This window comes from Phoenix dactylifera, chromosome 16 (genome assembly GCF_051530095.1).
Source record: "Phoenix dactylifera cultivar Ajwa chromosome 16, Ajwa_hap1_PhDact_Kaust_v1.1, whole genome shotgun sequence".
Taxonomy (NCBI): Eukaryota; Viridiplantae; Streptophyta; class Magnoliopsida; order Arecales; family Arecaceae; genus Phoenix; species Phoenix dactylifera.
In genome coordinates this window covers 17035372-17058226 of record NC_143205.1, presented here as the reverse complement: position 1 = coordinate 17058226, position 22855 = coordinate 17035372, and the positions used below count along the sequence as shown (strand labels likewise).

The window sequence follows — 22855 nt, the reverse complement described above, 5'->3', positions numbered from 1 at the left end:
AACTATCTTAAAATTTTACTGGAGGAATAATTAAAGATAAGATCAAGAAACTTTGTAGCATCCGACAATTTCAACATAAAATATTGAACAAAAACAAAATCCTGCTGTGCTTGGAAGAGAAGCAGCCATTCCATAATATATTTTTTCAACGTACTTTATGTGCGTGGAGCTTTTAACTGGCCGTCGAACTCATCATCTTAACAAAAAGTATAGTTTTTGAGTTTAACCATCATTTAAACCAATTACAAGAGAAATATTAAAGCAAGATAAACATTGCCATGAAAGCATTCTAAAACTCATTTTTACCAAAGAATTACTGGAAACTTAAGTCGCCGAACTTTCTAACATCCAACAAGTCGACAAGTAGAAAATAAAAAATATTAAATAGTAACAAATTCGTCAAACTTGTGCATCCTAACCATAGATATATATATATAACTAGAAATAAAGTTCTACACTTGTAAAAGAATCTTCTACTAATGTAGAGAATATTAACCAAACATCAAACTTAATATCTTGAAGTTTAGGATCCGTGATTTGTCAATCCATAATAAGTGAATGGCTCGTATCGTTAATTTCGTAGTAATGAATTCAAAGCAAAGCATGCCGATCTTTTGATGACCAATTCACATCAATTTCATGGAAAAGTGATTAATGAAAGATGATTAGAACCTGGCCTACTCTTTCAGCTTCTTTTGGCTTTTTCAAAATAGTCAACTTTTGACAACACAAGCCAGGCCAACGGAAGAGAAAAGCGATTCCTATTTGGGGATGAGGTTATCCGTGATATCATGGCCAAAGCGAACGACGCAACTAACGTAAGGAGTAGCGACGTACGCGACCAAACCACGAACAACGTGGGCATATTAGTGATTTAACCCAGGCAGAACAAAGACAAGCGGGGAGGGGGGCGGTCAGGGTCCGGAGGAGGAAAGGGGAAGGGCATTACCCCGTCGCCTCGCTCCCCTTCCCCAATATAAAGAAAAGGACACGCTCTCCCACACCTCCTCTTCTTCGGGCCTCAAAAGAAAGAAACCCCGAGAGAGAGAGAGAGAGAGACTCGGCTCCCCTCTCCCTCGTGCTCCAATCGGATGATACATTAGTGAAGCCCCGGAATTTCCCCTAATTCCCTGCCAAACCCTTCCCTCCCTCTTCCTCTCTCCTACCTCGCTTTTTTTTTTTCTTTTTCTTCTTTTTTAATCTCTTCTTTGCTTCGGAAGCCTGCCGATCCCGCGATCGGAACCCTAGCATTTACGTCACTGGCGATGTCGCCCGGCTCCGACCCGTCCTCCACCAACCGCATCTTCCCCCGCCCCGCCCGCGGCGGCAGCGGCGGCGGCGGCGGCCTCTACTCCCCCTGGGCCCGAGTTGTCCGCGGCGAGCCCGAGAGCGTCCCGGAGGCACCCTCATCGCCGCCGCCGCCCGCCCCGATCTCTTCCTCGGAACCCCCCGATCGGTCCCCTTCCCCCGTGGAGAACGCGGCCTCGTCGTCTGCGCCGCCGCCGTCCGAGAGCGCGGACCACGGGAGCAACGGCAATGCCGCCGCCGACGCTCCCCGAGGGAAGAAGCCGGCTTGGAATATGCCGCCCAATGGGTCCAATGAAGCAGGCCCTGTTATGGGGGCCGACTCCTGGCCACCTCTCTCCGAGTCTACCAGGGTTTCTCCTAAATCATCGTCTTCAGATTCTTTGAAGGCTCTCTCGGATGGATCGGTCTCTGCTCCCCCGGTGCGATCCCTGATTCTTTTGCTTTTTTTTTTATTACAGGAATTTAGCAGACGGTTTAATTTTTATTCCACATCCATGCTTTAGTGTTGCTTGAAACCCATCTATTGACTTTGATCTTCTTGGAATCAGGGGTCTCCGATCATATCTCCTTTGCAGAAGCCAAATTCCAGTCATCCGAACCCTAATTCTACTTCAAACCATGCGGGCCCTGTCCGCCAGAAATCCAATCCGAATCCTAATTCCATGAGGCGTGGTGGTGCAGGCGGCGGCAGTAGCAGTGGTTCCTCAGCCAATGGTGGACCGCCGCCGCCTTTACCACCACAGGCTTCGCCGGAGACAGCACAGATCATCCCCGGGAAACCGTCTGGCCCAGAGCCTTCCCCCAAAGACCATCCCAACAGGAGCAATAGCAACTGGGATCATGGCTGGAGGAGCAGCGGGTTAACGCCACAGTCACAGGGTGCATGGGATCACCATCGCGGCTATGGCAGCAGTCGCAGGGGCAGCAGTGGTGGCGGTGGATCCCACCATGGAGGCTACGGGAGTCGGAGGGATCACGAGCGGGGGGGCTATGATTGGAATCCTCCTCGAGGTTTTAGTGGGAGAGATGCTCACATGCCCCTGCCGCCACAGCAGCAGCGGGGTCATCCCCGGTCTTTCCCCAGGCCACCTTCACCTGCTTCGGCACCGTTTATCAGCCCTCTGCAGGTCCGGCCTTTTATGAGCCCCTTAGGCTTTGCCGGTAAGCTACATGCACTGTGGCGCAATCTCGCTTGTCTCATGGTAGGTTTCATCATTTTTGATGGTCTTGAACTGTTTGTCAGAATTTCCTCCTCCTATGTTTTACTTCGGGCACCCCACACCAAACATGTTTGTTGCTCATCAAGTACCACCTGCAGTACCCCCTACGATGTTTGTTACTGCAGCAGATTATCAGCGTACTGCGTTATTGAAGCAGATAGAGTACTATTTCAGGTAGCTTTGAAGGTCGAAAAGTTAATTAACATTCAGCCTTGTTCTGGTATTTCATGCTGCTTATTTTTGTCATTTTTCTTGCAGTCCTGATAACTTGTGTAAAGACATATATTTGAGGCAGAATATGGATGACCAGGGTTGGGTTCCGATATCTTTGATTGCTGGCTTCAATCGAGTGAGTTAATTGGGACACTTTGTCACTATATTTTTGTCAGTCTTTGGATTGGCATTATCAATCTTATGGTAAATGTAGTACATCTGCTGTTAATCTCCTTTATAGATAGTTTACTGTGAGCTGTTTGTTTCTTTTATAAATAGTGTATTGTGAGAAGAATCAGCGATATATAATTTTACCTTTTACTGCCAAGATGGATCTATAATCACTTTTGTATACTTATTCATTTTTAAATAGTATGGTAGCTTTATCTCTGGTTTCCGCAACGCAAGGAGTTACAGTTTTTGGGTGCATAAAACTTGCCTTACATTTATTCAGAAGTTGATAATTGGTGACACAAGGTGCAATCTGCTCACGCATGTGTAGACTTGCCTTCGTTTGTTTCATAATATATTGCTTTTGAAATCACTTATGTATACTTATGCTTTTTTTAAATAGCTTTATCTATAGTTTCTGCAACTCAAGGAGTTACAGTCTTTGGGTGGATAAAACTTTGGCTTACATTTATTCAGAAGTTGACTATTGGTGACACAAAGCGTAATCTGCTCATGCACGTGTAGATTTGCCTTTGTTTGTTTCATGATATATTGCTTTTGAATTCTTATCTTTCAAAGATACTAAACACTATTTGAGCCCATGTCCTATTTTGCTACTATTGACATAATATTGGGGTATCTGGAGGAGGTGAGTTATTACTATTCAACTGGTATATTTGCTAGTAGATGCTCATCCAAGATAAATTCAACAATAAATTAGATGACCATAATCATGTGCATACAGCAAGGTTTGATAGCTGAATGATTGGCATATGATTAAAATGTGATATCTAACTGCATAGAGCTTGTACTCTTAATGATAACAAGATAATTAGGAAAACTAGAAAAGAGAAGGTCTCTGTCTTAAATCAACAAACATGCGGCTGTTGCAATTAAATCTATATTGTCATTATATAGCAATTGTGGATAGAGAAACTACCAGGCTGATGATTATTTGTGTCATCCCAAGCAACTGGAGGGTTATTATCTGGCTGGACAGGGGGGATCATACTAACTAATTACATAACTAATTTTAACGACAAATTCTTTTTAGATGTAAGAATCAAAAACATTATGAGATATTAACATGAATGATCATTATTTAAAATAAATAAATTTTGATTAAATAGCAAAATCTAATTGATGTTCTTTGTCGAGATAAGGAAGATCTAGACATTGTTTTCTACATTCGCAAGTCCTTTTTTTTTCTCAATATAAAAGCATAAGTTAAATTTTGCAAATGGATGGGAATATATACTCTAGATATGATGAGTTTTGTTAAGAATAATTATTTGAGAGAGAGAGGCTTTGGTTTAAGATCTAGTCTTGCATGAGACAAGTTTGTGTTTTCAAGTCACCCTTCGATACTATCCAGGATGTTTGATGGCTGTAGGCTTTCCATAGCAGGAAAGTGGTCAGTTGGTTGATTCAATTAGCTGACCGATATGGGTCCAATTTATTCAAATTTAACTTGTAAGCATTAGCTTTGTTTTGCTTGGTTGTAATTAAGACAATTTCAATCAAAATGAATGCATCCTTTAAATTTTAAGCTGTCTAAAAGTTTATATAACATATTATGTTGTTTGCTTTTGAGGATGCATTAAATGAGAACATTTATGAATCCAAGGCTTCAGAGTACAGCCCCATATTTTCCCTTTAATGTGTTTAAGTAATGTGGTAGACTGTTGTTCTTGTGTTTGAGAAATTATTAATGTTCACCCCTTTTTTTTTTCCTAAGAATCTTCACCCGCCATGAAAAGATATGGATTCTTGTAGTTGCAATCTGATGATCATAGAAAATTATAGGGCGTAGAAAATGATTGAGGACTGTTCTTGCATACCTTTGAGGAGTTTTTAAGTTTTCCTTTGTTAAAGGGTCGGGCAGGGAAGCTTTAACAAGTAACTATCCAACACTTCTGATGGAGTTGGAAAATTGGGAAATCTGTAGTTGACTAAATTTGATTAGAAGGTGAAGGAAGATATAGAGAGTTTTTAAAATTACTAGTGAAGATTAGTGAATAGATTGCTGCAGGCCTTGAGATGTCTGATGATGAAAAAGTAGAGTTGTAAATTAATTACCTTAACCATCATTTTTGAATTTTATTGTGGAAGATTATGGTCTATATTCCTTTAGGTTTGAGCAGATGTAGTTAGAGGCTTAGAGCAGCTGGATCTGAACTGCAGAAGTAGCGACCAGTGGGAGGAGAATTAAGGAAAGCGGCATTATATTTATTTAAATTATTTTGGTTAAAATGCTATTTTTCAGATAAACTCTAGGTGTGCTAAAAGGATGCTTTTGGACCGGCATCATGAAATCTTAATCAGAAATATGAAGTGACCCTTGAGGTTGGAAACAAAAAGGAGAATGACAGTTTATCTTGAAGGTCAAGGAGCCATTTATTTGGGAGCTAGGTTGAAGACAATAAACTAATATGAGTTAACCTGTACTAGCATAATTATAAGATTTTCGTGGAGTGCCAAATTTGAGAACTACCTGTTTAATAGAGATAAAAGTTGACAGGGAGAACTTTGGCATAAGGTGTGAAAAAAATTTACAAACATTAAGAGATGGTATGAAGACTGAAATTTTGAACAGATCAATTAAGAGGGGAGAACTGAGCTAGAAAAGAATTTTGGGGGATCTACCACCCCTCTGCCGGTGATTCTAATGTACTGTAAGTTTTTTTTGGACAGAATGATCTAATTGCTACTTTATGTGGTTCATATTTGTGAACTTGCGTATTTAAGTTTGTTTGTAGAAGTTAGAAGATGCTTTATTGCCAGTTTACCGCTTATGAATGTTTGATGCTTTGTTTTTCAAAATTAAGGATCGGTCTGCCTTTGTTTATACCAGGCTTTAACATAATTGAACACTTTGGCTGAAAAGAGAAGCTAATATTTTTGGCTTATTAGAACAAACTAGGAAGCAGGAAAAGAGCCAAAATGTTCTGGCTTCATTTCAGCCTGTTCTGTGCAATATCACTTGGATTCCATGCCAGGCATTTAAGAACAATTCCATTAAAATGTAATAGTAGTAAAATGTGATGGTTATACAATTTGTTTTGTATTCTGATTGACTATTTATCAGTTTCCATAGACCCATTTCTCATGTTACTGATCAAGTTCTGGGTATCTATTTGTGAGACGTGATTTGGTTTGGCCAATGCAAGGAAAGATGGGGAATGACTGGGAAATATATGGGGGTTTTCACTGTATACTATGAATGAAGGTCTTAGAGCTATGAGAAAGTGCAAGGATAGGAATTCAGAGTTCCCAATGCTTCCTATTGTTTTCATGTTTGTTTCCCATATTCTTTTTACACCTGTTCCAATTTACCAAATTCATAACTATTTTCAGTCATTGTTTCTTGCCTTCGTTTCATGTATCATTTCAAATACCCAGTTCTCAATGGGAAATGTCCTAATCAAATGATTTAATTTTTATTTGAAGAGGAAGTGTGTAATTTCAAGCAAATACTATTTTTTTCTCAGACATATATTTGCCAATTTTAAAGTGTACTGAATTCTTCCATCATGGCATGTTCTTACATCCTAGAGTTGGTTAAGATCTTCTAGCATCAATTGGTAAATATTTTCGAAAATATCATGTTCAAATCTTTTGAAATGAAGCCAAATATAATGGACCATGCTACTAGAAGATCATGGCCATAACTTTGGTTGGAAATATGCTCCAAACAGGGATTTAAATCTTGAGATTAGAAAATGTCTGTTCTAACGTGGTCTTCTGTTCTTCATAGTACTTTTCAGAAAGGATGAGATTTGACTATTGGTGCATTGGTTGGACTTCCATTTTTATTGTGGCAATCACATTCTTGTTGGATATCATATGCAATGTCCTCTTGGTTGCAGTATTTTTTTAAATTAGGAGTCCTTTTTCCTGTTTTATCCAACCTTCTAGTATCTTAAACTGATAAAAATGGATCGAGAATCTGGTATATTATGCATGAAGGATGAGAGCAAATATCTCTTGGAAGTTAAAAGTTGTAATACGGATCTATTGTGCACTTTTATTATTCTGATATTGTCATTTTGTTTGGTGAATAAAACCATCAAAAGTTGATCTTTCACATATGCTTTGAGTGTGTGAGTGGGCTAAGCTGCAATAAGAGTGATCACATTTGAACGAGGTTAAGTAACACTATCAGTAGTGACCACATGCATTTTGATATATATCTGGATGTTGAATGGTTCTGCATGTATCTCCAAATTTGTTCTCATATGTAGGAACTCTTGGACGTTGCAAGCAGGCATTGTATGAATGTGCTTACAGATCCATGTGGTTTAATGCAAAGCATGGTGGATCTTGCATGATAATGATCAGTCTGCTCAGGAGTTTTCCTGATCTAACCATTTGATCTCTAGCTTTCTTTTATTATATTTTTTATTTGGTTAATTATAACTAGAAAATAATCTGGTTATTATTGTGACTTTTATTAATTTGTTATCCTAAAATTAATTATGCTTGTTCACAAAGTGCATAATAGTATGTCTAAATAAGGTTTAGCTTTTGAAGAGGGAGTAAATAAAATCAATTTCTTCATGGGAATTTAGTTATATTTTGAGATTTTATTTCTTTATAGGCAATCATATTGTATTTTACCTGTTGGCAGTAGCGATTCTAGGTTACATGTGCTTCAGGAAGAGTGTCTTTATGTAATAGTCATGTAGTTGAGAGGTACTCTTCTCATTGATTGAATTTAGTTCTATGTGAAGCCTTGCATAAATATCAGTTAGTTTTAATTATTGCATAGTTTAATCATTATTTTTTATAAAATACTTTTATAGCCAATGTCATATTCTTGTTTCTGGGAGAGAATGAGGGTGTCTCTGTACGCCAATTTAAACCTAACCTGTTTATCAAGCAGGTAATCTGACCCGACTTGTGCAACTCTTTTAATAAACAAGTTAGGTTGGGTAGCTGAAGGTGATAGTTGACATGCTAACCTGACTTGACATGCTTAAACCCATGCTGGCATGATTAGCCTAATGCTAACCTGGTTAATTTATTAACCAATATTAATTCATTAATTTCACATGTAATTAACTGATAGCTGTGTATTTTAATTTATAAATATAATTTCAACATATAGCTTTTTCAGACAGAGTTCAATGGGTATATAATGGGTCATTTTCAGGTTTGTGTTGTAGTCCCATCGACCCCACTCGTTTATTAGACTGGTCAATCTGGGCCAAGCTTGTCCAGTGTCTATACCTGAACTAGGCCTATTTGAAAGATATAGTTGTCTCAACCAGTTTCTGATGCAAAGCCCAGTCATGCCCAACCATAACATGTTTGCAGTGGGTTTGTGTCAGGTTGGCAGACCAGGTCATCACCACCCTCAAATTTAATATTTTATCTCATGGATTATGGATGTTAAGCTCAAACTGAAGGTTTTGCATGAGCTCTTATCTTTCAAGTATTCATAGAAAAGATGCCCGATATAAGTTTGTCATGATTGTTGTTGTACAATATACTTTGTCGGTAAATACGTTGCCACATGCATCCAGTGAACTTTCAGTATGCTATTTGGATATGACTAAGTTATTTTAAGGGTGAAAATTATCAGGAATGTGACATTCATGCAACTCCACGGTTGGTGTTTTCCTGTTAAAATGTGTGATAATGTGTTAACTTGCGTCAAATCTTTGTTTTGTGCTGCACTACCAAGCAACTTTCAATTACCCTTTTGGGTGCTGAAGCTGATTATTATGTCCTTACTCTTGATGCTGATATGAATGGAATTTTATCTTGCTATCTTTGGGCTGTTTATTTGTTTATAAGTGCAATGCTTTCGTGATGATTTGACACTAATACTAGAAAGTTATAGTCGCAATGCATGAAATGGAATATTATTGGCATGGATCACTGTTTTTCTCAGAACAAGCTTTTACAGGACATATTATCTGTCTGTTGACATTACAATATGAAATTATATATTATTATTGGATTTGCTCCCAAGAATACTTTTAAGCTTGTTCAGATGATTTTCTTTATGTTTTCTATTGGCCTTTACCTAGTTGATGTTTGCCAACATCAGTTAGAAATTAGAATTGTGATAGGCTGCTAGATAATATCACTTTTGTCTTTTCTGATCTCTTTTTAACTTTGCAAATTATGTCTCCGGATAGGTAGGTTGATACATTTATGATGATTTATAGCCCAAATGGTTTTTTTTTTTCTGCGTACAGCCTCACATGCTAGTCACATTGGGTATCACAATATCGGTCAGTTTGTGATCTTTGTTTGGAAACCAGACATCATTGTTTATAAACAAATTAGGACTTCTCACACATTGGTCAGCTCCTTTTTGTTCTCTCCTCAGATGTTGATGACATTTCTTCTGGAGGTGCTATGCAGGTCACCTTCAAATTCCTTTTTGTATGTTATCGAAAGATAAGGCATTGTTTGAACATTTGTCTTTTATTTCTTCAAGCCATATCATGAAAAACTTGGCAGTTCAAATTAGTTTTCAGTAAATTGTCTTATATGTAGTGACTTTTTCAGTTGATCTTGTGTGGATACAATCGCAGCCAAGAGCTGCAGTAGTGCAAGTATGGTTGGACTTACATTTGAATCCTTGCTTTATGAATCCTAGTGTAAAAAAACTGAAAATAGGGGTAGGATTCATGGTGTTGATCCCATACTGAGTTGATCCACTAGTTACAGACTTGCTATGGTATGTTACTTTTATATTTTTTATGACAAACTTATTTGCCTCTATTAAATTTAGGAATTTTGGCATTTGCAATAGCTGAACTGCCTTTCATTTTTTTTCCCATTTCATTTTTATTCAGCATAGAAATTTTTTTTGTTGTCATGTTTTCAGGTCAAGCAATTGGCAAACAACATACAGTATATATTGGATACCGTACGCGGTTCAGACATAGTGGAAGTACAGGTACAACAAAAGAATCGTGTTATCTTGTTCAGCTGATCTGTCCTTTCAGATATGTTTTATGAGAAGCGTTGGTTTCCTGCAAAGTATTCCTAGTGATTTTTTTGTTTTTTGGTAGAAGCAAACTATTCCTTTTGTTGGCCTGCTGGCCAGCTGAAAGGTAGAAGTTGGCTCTGATGAGGCTTGATCAATACTATGAAGCACGTGTTTCTTTTTTGCATGTGAATGGATTTCTGTCACATTCATTAACTTGTTCCTTGTTGATGTGTTGCCAACTTGTCATGCAGGGTGAGAAAATAAGGCGGCGTAATGATTGGATGAATTGGATATTGCGAGCACCACCTAATCAATACAGTACCTCTTCCGGATCTTCCTCCCCCACAACGCCAAACTATGATTCTCTGGCAGCTCGTATGCATAATGTTGGACTCGGGGAGGGGGCTGCTAACCATGACAGGATATGGGGCCAAACTCATACTGAGGTGGTTCTTAGTAGATCATCATCTGAGAACCTGAATAACCAGTCACAGGTTGGAGAACCTGATGGGGAAGAGAATGTGCACGTAACTGGCAACAGTGAATCAGATCGATCTTTGTCTATGCGAAGCTAAGAAGCTACACTACAAGGCCATTTTCATGTCATGGGGGAGTTTGTGGGAAAATTGTTGCTAATGAGGGATTAGGTCACTCTCGGGGTCCTTTGAAAAGTGAGGTCTTTGCCATCCTTGGCTTGGAATGTTGGTCTCGCTAAGAGGATAGCTAATAAAAAGCAAAAAAAAAAGAAGGGGAAAATAGAAATAAAAAACAAATTAAAGGACAAGTGAAACGGCATAACTAGATAGAGAATCCACCAAATAGTATAGTTTGGTTTGGCTTGGGTGAATGGCGATTTTTGATGGTGATGTTATTGGTATGTTTGGTCCTTTTGGGGTGTCCTTGAACAATCCCAGCCTTTTTGGTCGCTATCAACATTTGTTGAGAACAGAATTGAGCTGTTCTCACGTGATGTTATTGGTATGTTTGGTCCTTTGGGGGTGTCCTTGAACAATCCCAGCCTTTTTGGTCACATACCAACATTTTTTGAGAACATAATTGAGCTGTTCTCATGTTCTAGAAGTGGGATTAAGAGGGATGGACATGATATAAAATCTTATATGCCCTCCCTCAAGAGACTTATATCACAAAAATATACCTTTTCTTCAGCTGAAGATTATCACTCCATAAAATTCCGTCATTGTTTGGATAAATTATTTGATATGTGCTAGGCCCACAGTTTTTTTAGTTTATATATAGTCTGGATTGTGTGATTTATTTAGTTCGCTGGTACGACATGTATAATCATCCAGCATAATGTGGATTCCTAAATCATTTCATATAATTTCAAGATCTTCATTGATATTTTATTGAAATTGAATGTGCAGTATTTTGCTAGTGAATTTTGCTTCACTTCCAAAGTGAATATTAATTGATTTGGAGCTCACACCAGTTGCTATCAGGATGTTTTTCATGCACTTTTGGGTTTGCCTGCTCCATGTATTGCATGCATCTAGACATTTGAAATTGGGAATTTGAGACCTGAAGTGAGGTACTATAAGATGAAATGCCTTGATGGTGATCTCCATTCCCCTGCAAGCACTGTATTTATCGTGACCACAGCAGAGCCGAAAAATCTATGTAATGCCTTTTTTTTTTTCTTTTATCTGCCTTAAGATTTTTACTAGCTTATATTCGGTCAGATGGCCGTTCAGCTGTTGCCAAAATTCTGCACAGTCCACTCCACCTTCTTTAGCTGTAGTTTGATTCTTCACAAGGGTCAGGTATCGGAGGCCGGAGCTAGCTAGATGGGAGCAAGCAAGCTGCTTATTGTGAAACTTGTAAAGCTTGAAATGGAGTCGGTTTGCAAAATTTTCTTTCATTTTACTATAGCGAGTCGACAGCTCTTGCTGCGAAGGTCCGTTCTACTATGTTGCCGTAAAAATCAAAGGAAGAAGAGGGGTTCTCGCTGGTCGGTGGATGACTGATCACGAATAACCGGTGGCTAAAACTTGACTGGGAGGTGCACTTCTCCGATAGAGCATGGTGCTGGTGCCAGAAGGGTCAGCCGTTCGCAGAAAAGCACCTTCAAGTTTGTTTAAATCTGCTGTGGAGTAAGATCATGACAACAGAGAACATGGTGCTGGCAACAAAGACAAAAGATTTAGGTGGAGATGTTCTGATTACCAGGACACAAAAAGAAAATAAAATTGACCGTCATCAGATGAACAAGAAAATCTCGATGGAAGAAAAGAAGAAAAGAAAATTGACCGTCATGGGATTGCAAGAATATGTAAATAAAATATGAACATATGCAGAGGTGACGGTATGGGGGATGGAGCTATTATAACAAGGACGTTGTTCTACATTTACTCTTCATACTCAAGCTGCTGGCGATTTTGCCAATCATGGGTATACATCTTAGTGCTTCCAAAGGTAATAAACTGCAATGCATATAATAGAATATATCGTGACAAAATGGGTTGAAAGTTTCCAAGTTCATATATAGACTGGAATGTCGTAATATGTTGATTTTGTGATGATATGATGCATAGATTAGAGATAAATGATTGATACAATTTTCTATTTCAGATCTTCTAAATCATAATCAATGCTTTATATTTTTATTTTATTATCACTAAATTAAAATGATGGTGAGCGTAAAATTTTTATATATACAGAGAGGGAGGGTGGGGCACGCCAAAGCACCAAATTATACCATACGTATTAGTGTAATCCGAATCTTCTTTCCCATCATGCTTGGTGCCCTTTTATATCATATTTTTCTTTCCTTTGTTTATTTTCCCAGTGTTACGAACAGGATTGACTTGGGTCCATTCCTACGATTTTCCCCAGTAATTGAACAGCCTTCGCGTGTCATCTCACTTTCTGGCTAAATTTTGGTAATAGTATTTTTCCCACCATTATCACCAAACCCCATCCTGATAGAATCTCTGTAGGCATTATAGCTTCCCCCCGGTCCGATTCAATTCCATTACCAAAAAAGCATGCCTTCCCCAGTTCTTCCTCTCGCGATTTGCTAACCGGCAAGTGGCGTGCGAACTCTGAAATGCGAAGGGCAGTGCTAGAGATAGATCGGTACCATGCGCATGCCCGCAGGCCCCCAAATTCGTGTACGATCCAAAAAAAGCAGGGAGCCATGGCTGAAGAGTGTTGAACGGACCGCGCTCTCCACCCTCTTGGCTCAAAAAGTTATGGTGGTGGGACTCTGATGAGACATCACGTTATGCTTTGGACTCACTGCAAGTGAAAACTTCGAAACAAATGTTGAGATGGCAAGCGGGAACGAAGTACAAAACATGCAGTTAAAACCTTTTAAAATAATAGATAACCTAAAAAGCTTATAAATTAGAAAAGAAAATTGACGCCAGCGCAAGTTACATATCTTACCATCATAAATAAAACTTCACAAGCCTAAATGACCGGCTCCAGACTCCTATAAATGCTCATCGATCAAAATTTAGACAAAAAAAGAAAGAAAGATCTATCAAACTACTTAGGAATTAATAGAAGAATTTATTAACAAGGGTCGTAGCCATCTATGCTAGGTCTCGCATGCCCGAAACTAGCAGACTCGTGATCATTTTCTGAAAAACATAGGATGGTTCCTAGACCTAGCAACTAGTTCAGATGCATGATCCTCCCATGAATCTAATCTAACGTGTAACCAGTAACTCTGATGTCCGTGTTTTTCTTATCCCCTTGCATGGCATGTAGCCTATTATTCTAGCGTAGCTAATGCACATGAAAATGAGAGATTTTGACGCAATATTGAGAAGATCTCATTGTATCATATGCGCGTGTCAGTGAAAGAACCGGTGCAAGTCAATGGTGGGAGCAGGATGCTTCAAATATGGAGGAGATGGTCTGCTTCCTTTTGGTTCAACCAGCATTTCTATAAGCATAAAACAAAAAAATCAGATTATATTTTTGAACACTGAGATGTCTTTGGAGCCAGTCACCAGCCTGCATGGCTGCATCAGGAATATTTTTGGATTTTCTTTTTTCTTTTTCTGTGAATATGAGTGTTATGTAGAAGATGGAAGCTTTCATAGTTTTATTAGGTAAACTGGGCATCTAAATGCTGGCCGGATTAGATGATGATTAGACATCTAGTCATGCCATCAGAAATTCGAGGCCTTAATATATATTACCAAAGAATAATTTAAATCTGAACTCTGCAGTTTAGTATGCTTAGGCCAGAGTAGTACTAGAATGAGTGACCCCTAAAAAATTTCTGTGTTGCACCCTTTCTTTCCAGAAAAAGTAAATCTTAAAAACCCTAAGCTTCCTTCAAAGTAAATATTTATACCTTTTCAACCTTGTAATTAGTACTTTATGATGGTTATGCCGCTCCAGTTGGTGTCTCATTCATAAAACATTAGAAAAGATAGGGTTAGGTACAAACTGTCAAAATATGATTCTAATTTTGCAAAAATATCCTTTTGGGCTCTATAGCTGACATTTTGAAAAGGTGATTCAGTGGTGATTAATTTGCAGGCTAGATGCATGCTGTTTTAACTCATCCAAGTTATAGCTGACCTAATGTTGTTGGACAAATATTGATAATAAGGGTAAAGGCATTGCTCAAAAATCATAAAGTTATCAGCAGTAAGGCAATTTTTAAACAAGGATGTTTTAGAGGGTACATGTGTAAAATAAGGCCTTCAAAACTTAAGCATCTTAACAATCATTTAAAGTACTACAAACTTTTATGAGTTAAATTTGATTCAAGTATCTTTCAATCCATAAATTAGATTATAAACAGAATGTATAAAAAGGTTATCTAGCTACTCCAAGAAAACACAATGCAGGGATTATGATGTTCAATGTCACTTATTGCTTTAAAGGTATGTAAGTGACATATTTTCATCATTTATGTATTTGCACTGTAGATTAAACGCGGATAGCAGTTGGATATGTTTACAGCAAGCGACAAGAATGCAATATAATTTAGAGTATTTTTCTTGTATCAAAATTTATATTAAATTAAAGATCCTTGTGAAGAATGTCGAAAGCCAATATGAATTTTTATGGGAAAACGCTTTCATTATTACATATATGTTTTTGTGGAATCTAAAAGACATAAGAAATCTTTTAACAACAAAAAAGATTGATGAACGACATTTATATCCTCGCTGCTCCAAAAAAAAAAAAAAACACACACACACTTATAACCTGATATATATTTCACTCATCTATAGTAGCTCTTCTAGTCAACAGCTCCAATATATCTAAAATCTAATATGTGATCAAGTTTTCTTCTCCTAATCTGTCTCACTTTCTACGGGTCATATGTCTTAATTATGACGCTCACAGACTCCTCTCTCTCTTTCTCTCTCTCTCTCTCTCTCTCTCTCTCTCTCATCAATCTCTATTACAGATTACAAAACACATGAAATTTAAAAAAGATATTGCTGTCGAAACAGAAATACGAATTTCCTTTTGAACGCCCAAACAAAACTTTTTCCATGAAGTAACTATAGACAAGTATAAATTTAACAAAAGTACAAAATTTAGGACAGTATCACTCATGATCTACATTCCCCGAGGCTGGAAGCAGCTAAAAAGGGAGGCATATCATATATTTATGGCATTTTTGTCCTTCGGGTTTGGTTGGCAGTGTTGAAGGCTGGAGGCATATGATATGATTGTACTAGGTTATTCTATTTGTCCCATAATTTATTATTCTTCTGTGGCGTGTGGACCCGTCATCATAGCAGCAGTATTCGAAGAGCGTCTCCGGCTGCGGGGGCCGGTTTCTCCGGAAAAGGTCACAGTTCTGGATGCGCGAGTGCCCAGGGACGGAGGCTAAAGCCGCAGCTCTTGCCAGTTTGCGCAAGTCAATCATGTCTTATCCTAATCATCACACCTCTCGTCGAGCCGTCAGGAACACATTTCTGAAGCTTTTGATCTCCATGGCTGCATCTACATTGGAAACAAGAGGGTGCCATGCGAGAGCAGCGTCCAGGCCAGGCATGTACTTTGAAAGGCAGGGCAAATTATAGATTGGATCGTCCCATTCATTCGTTGTTCATTATTTAGAAAAAAAAAAATTTGAACCCAGCAAACTTCTCTCTCTATTTTGATTTATACTCATGCACGACAGCAAGAACAATATGAACATCCGATATAAAAAATAAATAATAATAAAGATAAATAACTCTTGTATTTTTTTATTTATCCTTCTAAACAGTCCATTTAGCGGACTATGCAAAAGAATATCCTTCTCACTTGGAGGATAAATCTATCCACCGTAAACGCTGGAATAGCCTTATTCTCTTCCGCACCCTAAGCTAAGCCACAAAGTAGGAACGTAATTTTGTCCTAATGATAAAAGATAAATTATCAGCTTCCTTAAAAAAAAAAAGGATAAATTATCAGGAATCTAAGGGGTATTCAATGCATTCCATCGTTTCTCCTTATTCCTTTCCACTTGCTCCTTTAACCAAACATGGAAGGACATTAATTCTATGAAATAAGCCTATATGACGACTACAATTTAATCACATATTATATATGTAAGTCGAAAAAAAAATATTCACCTATATCTAATGAAACATTAACTCATATCTACTAAGGAGACAACACTGCACGAATTTTGTCACCAACCATGCCAGATATCTCTGTTGGAGAAATGATTTTACGCTGCCATGGAGACTTGAAGGATATCTTGGTTGCTTATTTCAGAAACTATATATGTTTTCAGAAATATGCTAATTAGACCCATCTGCAGTACAAAAACATGAGATAGATGAGGTAGCGAGGGGAGTTATCAACTAAATAATACTTGCACCAATAAGCGAAATGAATGGATGCTGGCAGCGATGGACATCCTTGTAGGCCGACGTTGTTTGTACCTTTGGAGTCCTTCAAGCAATCAACTCATTGTGCTAGGATTTGGTTTTAAGTATTTTTGGTTTAGGCCTTTCATTGCAACTCTTTGCCCAATCCTGTGTTCAAAAGTCTGAAATCTCCTTTCTTTCATGTTGATGTGTTACCATCATTTTCTTCTTCTTTGTTTTCTCCTTGAAATAGCTCGTGCTATGATGAATATTTCTTTTGACAAGTGGAATATATCGGTCCTAACATGATCAAGAGAGAACAAGAGGGAGAAATAAATAACGCATTCGTGATCTCTCTTTCTTATTCTTCGAAAAGATATTTTTAAATAATGGCAAAGGTTTGTAGGCCATGAGATGGAGGCTGTTGGACGGTTCAGAGCTAGGGTTTAGAAAGAAAAAGTTGGGCTCATGATATTATTTATTTTTTCATCTCTTCTAATTGATTTTAAAAAAAATCATGAAAAAAATGTGATGAGCCATACAACCACCTCGATTTGAAGATGGTCAAAGGGGGAGGAAAAGTCAGAGAATCCCCTTTTCTCCCATTTTTATTTTTTTGCTCCTTGGATATAGAATTGTATAAAAATCTTTCTACATATAATTGATGTGGGACTAAATACATGCTAGCATGAACTCTCAAGATCTAAATCGAATCATATTCAATTACAAATACAATCACAAACATAATGACCAATCCGGTCTAATCATAAGCACTATGATCACCTGTGATCAACTTCAAATGGGTTTATACTGCACTATCTCCTAGTCTATATAAACTCTAGGCTAGCAAGAGCTCTCATAAGAATAGAGGGTAAAAAGAAAAAAGAAAAAAAAAAGAACTCCATGGCATTTCAAAAACAATGAGTATTGTCACGCCCTCAATCTGTCACCTAGGTCGACTATGTGACACGGCCACATAGTCTCTAAAATAATGCCCTAGAGATCATTTAAGGCCTAAGATGAATAATTTTCAAATAATTTCAGAAATTTAAATGAACAATTAAAAGTCAATTTAAACCAACTAAATACAACCACTATAATCAAATAACTAACTTGTTCAATTGCAAGATTTTCAGATATTCACCGGTATCAAAAAATAGAATAAACTAACTAACTAATTGATCTGAAGCTCGAACTCCACGTCCTACCTTTCTATGAAACTGTGCATTCTATAACTTTGGAAAAAAATGTAAAAGAGGGATATGAATTTTTCCAGCTCAATAAGAATTCCCAACCGCTACATCAAAAATAATATAATAAGATAAACAATACTATATAAAAGAATTACTATAACAATATCAAGAAAGCCCATTCAAAATAGCGTCCACAAAAGTCATCACTATCTATTTTATCAAAAGATATATATATATATATATATATATATATATATATATATATATATATATATATATATATATATATCCAATTTATTCAATTATTCAACAACAATTTCATATGCCATGTCATATATTTCTTATTATTTTAATTTCAAGTTTAATACAAATATTTTTTCAGTTTCGGACTAACCAAGATCATGTCCCAGTCTGAGACTGATACCAAAGTTTCCATGCGTAAGCTCATGGAGGTTGTCCCATGCGTAGGCCCGTGAAGGTGATTCCACGCATAAGCCCATAAAGGCGATCCCATGCATAAGCTCATGGAAGTTGTCCCATGCGTAAGTTCGTGAAAACTATCCCACGTATAAGCTAGTGAAGGCTTTTCCATGCACAAATCCGTAAAAAGCTATCCCATGACGAAATTAGTCCAAACCACATCTTATCTATCTAATTTTATATGCTATTCTTGTCGAATTAATTCCAATTTACACCCTATATTTCTCACAATTTCAAAGTAATTATGATCATTGTTCATATAGTCAAGTCTTCGATAATTGAAATCCATATATAATAATCATATAAGTATGTTCATACTGAAAATCATATACGACATATCATCTCATGTAAAATTAAATTCATCGATACAAATCTCACGATGCAAATCCAACAATACAATTCAACAAACATGAATATATATTATATATTAGTGATCAAGTATAAAGATTCTGACCTCTACCATAATCCAACACAACTACAATATTATCGGTCAACACCTAAGATGTCTAGAAATCAATATAAAATGACTAGCCCTTGATCAATCCTTAGCAATAATAATTAGCTAATTATTGCTAAGTTTTTAATTCAAATTTTTTTATGCCTAAGCTACCCTTATTCCAAATTTATTGAGCCTACCTAATACATAACTAATTAAATAAATAAATTAGAAAATTACCTTGATTTAGGGATTAGAATATAAATCTCCTTGCTCTACATCTTCTTGTCTAGTTGATCACACCCCTATAGCATTGAATCGATAATCAAATTAATGATGAAACAATTCAAGAATTAAAAAGGACACAATAACCCAGATAACAGCTTCCAACAGGCCAAGTGGTTTAGATAACCGACTGCACATAAAATGAGTTAGATCGGATTAAGGAGCGCAAGAGAAGAGCGTCAAGGATGAGGTTCAAGAATGTGGACAATAACCAAGTAGAAGTCAATATGTTGCGCAATCACCAAAGGACTTGTCCAGAACCTTCTACTTGAGTCAGCCTAGAGTCCATAAAGTAGGAGTCTTGGCCTCTCTACTGGGTCCAATATAATATAACACGACAGATAGAGAGAGGAAGAGAGGGAAGAATTTTGGTGTTTCACTGGCCCACATCAAGGAAAATCAGTGGCCAATCGATGCAGCAATCCCCCACAGAAAGCTCACACGATCTTCGGCTCTAATCGAGGCTCTAAAGTGGATTTTAGAGAGTAAAGAGGGGATCTCCTTTCATAGCCCAAATCGACAACCAAGGAGGAAAGTCCGACAGCATCGAGGAGTCCTCCTCCTATCGGACTCAGGGAAGAAGATGGACTTCGGGTAGGAGTCCTCTTCTCCCCATCGACATGCGTCATGCGTGAGTTAAACTCACGTTGGGCTGGTGAGCCCAATAAGAACTAAGCGGGTCAAATGGGCCAAGGCCTGGTTCATCTAGTAGGCCGGACCTTAGAGGTAGCTACCAAGAATAATTGCATACAAGAAGAAGGGAATGGCATGCCTATTCTTTCAATTTCAATAATACGTTAATACTTATTCAGCAAGGGACCAAGTTCATGGAAAGAAAAGAAAAGGAACAATTTTGTTAGTTTTAACTATCTAAAAAGAGAAATATACAAAGATAAAGAAAGAACTGAGAAGAAAAAAAAGTAGAAAAATGTTTTGTTATGAAAGTTGAGTAAGTTGCTGTGGTGCACAAGATTTGACGGATGATTTGTAACATAGCCGTTTTTTTTCTTTTATTATCTCTAAAAGTCGTTTTTTTTTCTTTTATTATCTCTAAAATAATAGTAGCTTGTAATAATCTTGAAATATATTCTAATTAGTATATAATATTTGAACTATGAAGATGTAGAGCCAGGATATGGTATCTCGACATCAAATATGATAAAGGAACTTAAAGATGGAGAACTTATGCAAGTCTAATGCCCTCTTGGTTGGATATATAACTTTGATCTCCTGATGGCATTCAATATATATAGAGAAGCACATGCTTTGTTATATATAATATCAATAAATAAAAACTAGCATTTGCTTGTAATAATAAATAAAAAACTATACTATATCAGTATTTTATATTTTGAACTTAATTAAGATAAACATGTAAATTAGATATGTTTCTCAATCTCCAAAATATCCAAGTTCAATCTTGCATTTGAATAATATCAGCAATCATATTTATAATTTTAATAAACTAATTTAACTTGTCTAACAAAAATAATATAAATATAAATATAAACATAAACATAAATACGAATACAATACAAATAATGTAGATATAAACATAAATATAAATATTAATGTTTGCTGCAAAATATCATTGTGATGGAGCTATTTCAATATTCGTATTTTCAGGACAAAGTCAATCAGAAGCGGATACTCCGGCATTTGGTCTCATGCACCATCTCTCTTTAATTGGGCGTGACAGCTGGCTGTGCATCCACAGCAATTAACAGCGTACGGCTCCCTCTTGGCCATGATAAAAGCTACTTGCTCGCTGTCTCTCTAGCTTTATGTATGCCCTCATTAGCTATCTCTGTAAATTAATAAAATTAGACCAGACAGAATAAGACACAGATCAGTCATATTATGGGGGGCTCCTTCTTCTGACCACGGATCCTCTCCAGTGCATTCTTTGCACTTACGAGTTGCATCATCTATTTTAATAGTAAATAGCTTTTTTTTAATCCGGGAACTAAACATATTCTGATTTAGCTTGCTATAAGATAGGATGAGATGGAGTTCCGTACAAAATATGTGCTACAAGAAATTCTAAGTGTGGGCAGGCCGCTCCTGCTTTGAAATATTTGAATGACGGTGTAAAATAAAGTGATCTTTCAGATTAAACATATATTTAAAGAGACTAACGATGCTGCGAACTGGATGACTGTTTATATGGCCAGCCACTCTGAAAGCACTCTGTGGGCTGCAAAGAAAGAGTTGCGTTGGGCACTTCGTGATCTGTTATTTTGATTTTGCTGAGTATATTTGTATTCGCATTGTATGATATAACCGTTTTAGCCAAAAAAAAAAAAATCCTAAGTTCCCTCCTGCCTCCTCAACATTAGAAAAAGCTAATAATATTTGGCATCGTTGTTATTTTTCTAAAAAATAAAAATAAAAATTATTTTTTTTTCTGATTTCTGACGACAGACATTGCCACAATGTTTTATTTATATAAAACATCGTCTGTTCTTTTGGTCCGCTAAAATTTGTCATCCTAACGAGCAAGACAAGAAAGAAACGAGATTAGCATGCAGGACGACAAATATACACCAAAGATTGGGATGTATATATGCATTGGCCGTTGGACTTGGGAAGGCACCACACCCCGCCGACAAATATATTCAGAAGATTAACGGGAAAACATCAATAGATGGATGCCAGCAATAGAGTGCTGGTTGCTGGCTGCTGAGTAGCATCGTACCTTAATCCAGCTGACTTAGAAGAAACCAAGTCCATAAATCGGAGGAAAATAGCACTTTTCTGCAGCCATCCTCTCTCTCTCTCTCTCTCTCTCTCTCTCTCTCTCTCTCTCTCTCTCTCTGGTCCGAAGAGAAAGACACCATTATCAACAACAAGAAGAAGGGAAGTAATAGTAGAGTAATTATTAAGATCTACCACCTCCTCTTCTACCAGGTATTATTCGCCCCCTTCTATTCTCCCCCCGACCCCGAGGATGAGCATGGAAGAAGTTTGGAAGGATATCAGTCTAAGCACCATCCACGAGGGCACGGAAGCCAACCGCACCACCACTACCTCCTTCGAAGGCATCATCGTTCAAGACTTGCTGGCTAAGACCTTCAAAGAACCATCCCTTGCTTCAGCTCCCTTTGGTGACCTTTGTCCACCTCCATTCTCCGGCCTCAGCTTGAACTCTGGCCACCTCGTGGGCTATCCCCACCCCAACAATCCTGATAGTAATAGTGGTGCTTCCCCTGCTGGCTTCTTTGCCTACTGCTCCAAGAAGAGAGCATCAGAGCAGCAGATGGAAGCGGGCTTTGGCAATGGCAATGGCAATGGCAATGGCGCGGATCGACGGAAGAAGAGGATGATCAAAAACCGGGAGTCAGCGGCTCGGTCTCGAGCAAGAAAACAGGCCACCTCTCTCTCTCTCTCTCTCTCTCTCTCTCTCTTCTCTTGCACTCTTCTGTTTTTTTTTTTTTTTTCTCCTTCTTGTAGTCGTTGGAAATGGGTTGGCTAAGCCTATAAATTATTGATCTTAGTAAGATAAGAAATGAGTTTCCTATCAAATTTCTAACTTTTGTGTAACTTTTGGCGTGGGCCACAGGCTTATACACAAGAGCTTAAGCAGGCGGCGGCTCATCTGCTGGATGAGAACAGAAGGCTCAAGTACGAGGTGATTTCTAGACAACCCATCTCCCCCAAAAATTTTATTCCATTTTTGGTTACTTATTAGGTTTCGTGCTGTTTGCTATGTGGGTGGACAGTTGAGTTTGGCAATGGAAACTCCGCCCCCTACCAAGCGCACGCTACAGCGGACCTCAACAGCTCCATTTTGA

The 22855-nt window shown here is 37.7% G+C and overlaps 2 protein-coding genes across 2 annotated transcripts; both read left to right on the top strand.

Annotated features, from left to right (window-relative positions):
- The first annotated feature begins 896 nt into the window (after positions 1-896).
- LOC103718896 (la-related protein 1C-like) lies at positions 897-11237 on the top strand. The gene is made up of 6 exons (XM_008807899.6): positions 897-1727; positions 1857-2469; positions 2552-2702; positions 2787-2877; positions 9760-9831; positions 10116-11237. Exons 1-6 carry the CDS (start codon positions 1266-1268, stop codon positions 10437-10439), a joined length of 1713 nt encoding a protein of 570 aa, XP_008806121.3. The 5' UTR covers positions 897-1265; the 3' UTR covers positions 10440-11237.
- A 4431-nt stretch (positions 11238-15668) lies between these two features.
- Positions 15669-22855, top strand: LOC120105295 (bZIP transcription factor 27-like). The gene is made up of 4 exons (XM_089927683.1): positions 15669-15862; positions 21972-22431; positions 22624-22692; positions 22784-22855. Exons 1-4 carry the CDS (start codon positions 15669-15671, stop codon positions 22853-22855), a joined length of 795 nt encoding a protein of 264 aa, XP_089783809.1.